General features: G+C 41.5%; 1 protein-coding gene across 2 annotated transcripts in view; it reads left to right on the top strand.

Annotated features, from left to right (window-relative positions):
- Positions 1–5659, top strand: part of TMEM178A (transmembrane protein 178A) — a 49153-nt gene extending 43494 nt beyond the window's left edge. For both annotated transcript variants that reach the window (XM_045884475.3, XM_064572144.1), the window contains exon 5: positions 4678–5659. In XM_045884475.3, the coding sequence (XP_045740431.1) occupies positions 4678–4919 (242 nt within the window). In that variant the 3' untranslated portion in view covers positions 4920–5659. The remainder of the gene's footprint in view (positions 1–4677) is intronic.
- Positions 5660–6000: the final 341 nt, after the last annotated feature.

Raw genomic sequence — 6000 nt, forward strand, 5'->3', positions numbered from 1 at the left:
TCCTTGTATCTTCTAATTAAGAATATTGGTGGAAAGCTTCTTAATATAAGAAAAGTAGTCTCATCCAGGGCTTTTCAGAACCAGTAACTCTTCACTCTTTTGAAGATGCTAACCGGCAATAACCATGACCCAGCCTGGGATTCAAGCTGGGCTGAAGAGTATCATTGCTGGCCGCCGGGGCTCCTGGCTGGTCAGGGAGTAAGCAGAAGGGAAGGAGAGTCTAGGAGAAGAATGCAGGAGAGGCGACCTCTCTCCTCGTGGATCTTCAGGAAGGATCATTAGATGTTGAACTTTTTGAGTGTATGGTGATACCTTATTTACCTTTTCATACCCTGCCCCATACCTTGCATTAACTGGGTTGTTACTGACAAATGTGCTGTATTACCTGCAATAACTTGCTCCCTGGGTAAGTCCTACGTGGGGTAATTTGGGATGACCCGATCCTTAGGTTGGTAGAACTCAATGTGTTGTAGAACTCAGGTTTTGTTTGGCAGGTTTTGTTGACTCCATGTGCTCAGCACTACTAGGATCCGTGTGGAACTTCAGTCTAGGGGGTGTCTACTACCTTGCCCTGAAATGCATTCTGGGAAATGGAATGGAAAGAACACCTGGGGTTCCTGATCACAGCGACGTCAAACCAATCACAGCTGTGACCAATGAGGACTGATTAAACTACCTCTAAGATCAGGACCGGGGTGGGACGTAGTAGATGCTTGATAACTAATTGCCGAATAACTGATTAAGTAACATTTAAAAATAGTAAAATCTTGCTAAGACCTGTAAAAGAAATAGAAATATACTTCATACATTGACTGCACACAAATGCAATGTTATGGGCTGAGTTGTGTCCCTCCCCAAATTTCTATGCTTGAAGTTCTAAACCCCAGTACTTCACAATGTGACTATCTTCGGAGACAGAGTCTTTTAAAGAGGTGATTAAGGTACAATGAGGTCATCAGGGTGGGCCCTAATCCTATAATATGACCAGTGTCCTTACAAGAAGAGGACATTTGGACACAGTTACAGAGGGATGACATCGTGAAGAGACAAGTAGAAGACGGCCATCTACAAGCCAAGAAGAGAGGCCTCGGAAGAGGCCAGCCCTGCCAGTAGCTTGATCTCAGACTTCTAGCCACCATAACCGTGAGAAAATTTCTGTTGTTTCAGCCACCTAAGGTTCTGGTGCTTTGTGACGGCAGCCCGAGCAAACACGTGAGCACTGCGAGATGTGCATATGGAGCTAAAATAGAATTCCGCAGTATCAACATTGACCTAAGACTAATAATCCAGCTATAGCAAAGATGTTTTCCTCATTTAAACCACACTTGGTGTCTTTGAAGTGAGGATTTTTTTTTTCCTTTTTAAAATATCTTGAGTGGGTTAGGCCTCTTTTACAAAATCTTGTTGGGCAAGTTGGAAACAATGCTTTCTCTCCTCTCAGTATGTTTCCTGGTAATAATCAGAAACAGGCCTGCCCATCCCACAATAATAGCTGTGGCAGCTCTGTGTGCAAACTCTCTGAGAAATGTGAGGGTCTAACAGAGAGGAACTCTTGCATATTATGCTTTTTTGTTACTTCTTGCTTTCCTCTTTCTCAGAATAACTTCAAAAGCGTCTTGGAAGAATTAAAAATGTCACCGAAGGGCACCCCCATGAGGGCATCTGTGGGAAGGGTGAAGGGCGGATGGGGGCATGTTTGTGGGCTCATAATAACCCTGCCAACCTGGAGCAGAGTGAGTAAAGGCAACAGACAATAAGGCAGGTTTCTGTCAAGGTTTGACAAGTGCCCTCTTCCAAAAAGAACTTAAAGGCACAGAGATACATATATATCACCATAAAATAAATAGAAATAAGTGATACAAATAAGACAAAGGAGCAATCAGGTTTGGGAGGCAAGATGGATCTAAGGGTGAGGTCAGTAGCAAAAAGCATGACATAAAGTGCCCGACTTTTGCTCATGGTGGGCCACTGATTAACTTTAGGGAGTTTCAGCAACTCCGTCAGAGACAGAAGTTTCTATCAGAGGCATCGTGCACAGTGACCCTGAGGTCCCCAGACGAAGGCACAATCCTTCATGACACCTAGGGCAGAGAAAATCATCCTTCTGGTTAAGTCCTCAGGTCAGCTTATTTCTTATAATCCTTTTCTATTCCGTGTGAACTGGCGGTGTTCTGCTAAAATTCATTTCACCAAAAGCAACTTTACGGGGTTGGCAGGGGAGAAGTGCTAACAAAATCAACGTTTGATATAAAATCAAAGGGAGCATGTATAGTATATACATGGCTTTCTTCTTCTTCTTTTTGGGGGAGGGGTGGGATGGGGGAGTGTTCTTGCTCCATGCCTTATTTTGGAATAACAGAATCACAGGAATTTGACATATCAAGACCAAGTCCCCCATTTTTTTTTTCCCCTAGATGAAGAAACTAAGACTCAAAGAGGTTAGGTAATTTCAAGGTCGTACAGTGATTAGCAGTAGATCTGGGGACCAGAATACACATTTCCTACATCTCAGCTCAATGCATTTGGACATCAAAGGATGCTTAAAAGTCTTAGTTTGAACTCAAGTTATCAGAGGTCATTAAAACTACATTACTCGTAAAAAGCCTTGCTTTTAGGCATTCAGTTCTGTGCAGACAGTTGAGTGCAGAACAGAGTTGTTTTTCCTGTGATCGGGTCATTGTTCTATTATTATATTTTACCTGTTGATACTCCAGAGATCAATTTTTTTCTAACTGCCTTATTGTTCTATTACCAGCATTCCTTAGAAGGCCCTTGTTATATATAAATATTGTCTTTGTTGTGGTGCCAGTGAAAACATTCATGTAAATGTAGGAACATTTGCTCTTCACAAGGTTTGAAAAAAAGCAGAGTATTATTTTTTGACGAGTCCGTTCCTTTATGAAAGAGTTATTTCCATCATGATCTTTGGAAAACTCAAAGTGATATGTTTGCCATAATAATGTGGAGCAGGAATTCAGAAGATAAGATTTTATCCTTTTTGGAAAAACAGCATCACTTTAGATTTTAAAAAACAGAATTAGACAAAGGGTAGGAAATATCAGATTATCGCAGATCAAGTGTCCTTTTAATTTGAAACATTTCTTTTCAAAATGCACATTTGGGAAAGGGTTCAGGCAATGTGCCCTTAGGCGATTTGAGTGCAGGCAGAATTCTGGCACTTAAAAATGGCACTGAGGCCATCTTTATTTCCTCCCAGTTGCTGCCTGCTCTGAATTTGGTTTTCTGCTAGTGTTTCTGATCCCCAGAGCTCTATTAAAAGATCAGGGGAAATCTGTTCCTTCTGGCCCTCTCTTTTTAGTCCCCAAATCTGTGTCTCTGTTACCTATGGAGATGTTCAATATATCCCCAATATATCCCCAGAGCAGTTTTCCGGCCAATAGATGCAACCTCCATTGTATGTGGGATAAACCAAAGTATGAAGAAGAGATTCAGAGGATTTGGAACAAACTGGACATTCCAGTACTTCATTGGGTGTGCATTTCTGCTTTCATTACCCATCTCCTGCAACGGCCTCCTTCTGATCCCCTGCCCATCCCAAAGTGCATCCTTAGGGGTCCACTGTGGTGCAACAGAAACATCTGTGTCCTTGGAGCATCACTTAAGTACTAAAAATACTGTGTTTGGGAAATTTTTATCAGTCCTGGTTTTAGTGTTCTGGAAGGACAATTAATTATACATATATGTGTTGGTACAAAAAAGTAAAATTGGGGGTCTGTCCACTTTATGTCACCCAAATTGTCTCCTATATTCTGAATGATTGAAGTATGTGATCTCCTTACTCAGCTATTTTATGTCAATTCCAACATCCTGGATTTAATTTGTATCATTTAAAAGCTTTTATTCGGGGCTCCTGGGTGGCTTAGTTGGTTAAGCGTCCGCCTTAGGCTCAGGTCATGATCTCAGGGTCCTGGGCTTGAGCCCCATGTCGGGCTCCCTGCTCAGTGGGGAGTCTGCTTCTCCCTTTGCCCCTCCCCACCATTCGTGCTCTCTCTGTCTCTCTCAAATAAATAAATAAATAATAAAAAAAATTTTTAAAAAGCTTTTATTCATTCATTGAAAAAACCCACAATGATTTGTTGAGGCCCTAGTATGTGCCATGCTCTGTACCTTAAAACATAATTTAGCACATGAAGAATTCATTTAAAATATTATTTACAGGGAACATGATGAATACTAACGACAATGGTAGCTGAAAAGGAAAACAGACATTGGATGATGCTTGCAACTATATAAAAATGTGTCAAATCAGGTATAGAACAAGGGGAAATGAAGACTCTTTTGTATTAGGTGTGAGTGATTCTAGCTCTTTTCCTTAAAAACAGAATTTTTATTTCACTGTTTTAAGAACAAAAACCAAAAATAAATTCAAATATACATACCATCCCAGCAAGATAATCCTGAATAATTCAAGTTATCAGAGTCTTCTCCGGTGTTCTTTACTCTCCAATACCCACTGTACAGTCTGGCGCATAAAGTTTGTGCCAGTGTTTGTTGAACGAATTCAAGTTAATTCCAGTGCAAGATTTATAGATCCTTTACTAATTTGGAGTGACCACCTCATCGGTCGACCTGATTTTCACAAAGACCTGTCTGGCCTGTGCCTTGCAGCAGGCAACACTGTAACCAATCATTCTGTTCCCTTTGCTTTATTTGTAGGGATATTTTGCACCATTTCCCTCTGCACGTACGCTGCCAGTATTGCCTATGATTTGAACCGGCTCCCGAAGCTAATTTATAGCCTGCCTGATGATGTGGAACATGGCTACAGCTGGTCCATCTTTTGCGCCTGGTGCAGTTTAGGCTTTATTGTGGCAGCTGGAGGTCTCTGCATCGCTTATCCATTTATTAGCCGGACCAAGATTGCACATCTAAAGTCTGGCAGGGACTCCACGGTATGACTGTCCAGACTCAAGTTCACTGCTTGGTGGCCCGTCCACAGTGTGGACGGCTCCTGAGAGGAACAAGGTGGAATTCAAGTCGGGATCCCAAGCACAAAACGGTCTTTTACATTCCAACCTGTTGCTTGCCAGCCCCTTCTGGATGACTGATAGAAAAATCATGCAAGACCTCCATACCTTTCTACGGACAAGACTACTGGGGATTCAAGTGCTTTAATGACTATTTATGCTTTGACTGTGAGACATAGGGAGCAGTGCCATGGAACATTTCTAGGTTTAGAAAAAAGAGGAAATTGCAATGGAAAAAATTTGTATGATTGCCATTTATTTCAGAGAGTTTGTATATAACAATTACCTGAGAGTCATTTCTATTTGCAAAAGGATTCATAACAAAGCGAGTATAATTTTCTTGTCATCGTACCATGCTTGTTCAGTTTTCAATGCGGTATCTTTGGAACTTGTCCTAAGGGTGTCTTGTTATGTCAGCACCAGATATCTGTGCATTATTTGTGGATGTTCCTTGTCAACGGGAAGATTTCCTCTTCTGTTGCCTTATTTATTTATTTTCAGCTGAAGTCTCTTCTCGGTCTTCGTATTAGAATCCGAATCCTAAGGAAAACAGACCAAACGTGTGAGAGCTAATCCTTGACACTATGCAGTATTGTTTGATGTCTTACCTGTTGTTTAACCTCTGTCTCTGTTAACTGGATTTCTGCATTAAATGACTGCCCTCTTGTTAACTTGGGTGTGTCTTCTTTCAGGGGTGGCAATGGGTCTCCTTAGCCTTGCGGACAGAGGGCAACTCTACTGTTTCCGTAAGACTTAGTAAGCCTTACTAATTGCTTCATTTCAATTAGGTTGGTGATTAACCTGCTGTTGACAAAAGATGTCATTTTCAAACTTCTCTAGAAACCTTTACCGTGGTATTTTAAGTTTTCTTCTCTCTCTTCCTTTACCGTCTGCTTGGTAGTAGGCTAGTGCTAAGGATACATGGTCTCTCCTTTGTCCCTGGATCTCCTGGGCCAGGGGGTTTCAATCTTGGCTGCACCTTAAGAATCACCTGGTGAATTCCTCAACCACA

Source organism: Mirounga angustirostris, unplaced genomic scaffold (assembly GCF_029215605.1).
Source record: "Mirounga angustirostris isolate CCGP_5_RB_7025 unplaced genomic scaffold, mMirAng1.0.hap1 SCAF_10, whole genome shotgun sequence".
NCBI classification, from domain to species: domain Eukaryota; kingdom Metazoa; phylum Chordata; class Mammalia; order Carnivora; family Phocidae; genus Mirounga; species Mirounga angustirostris.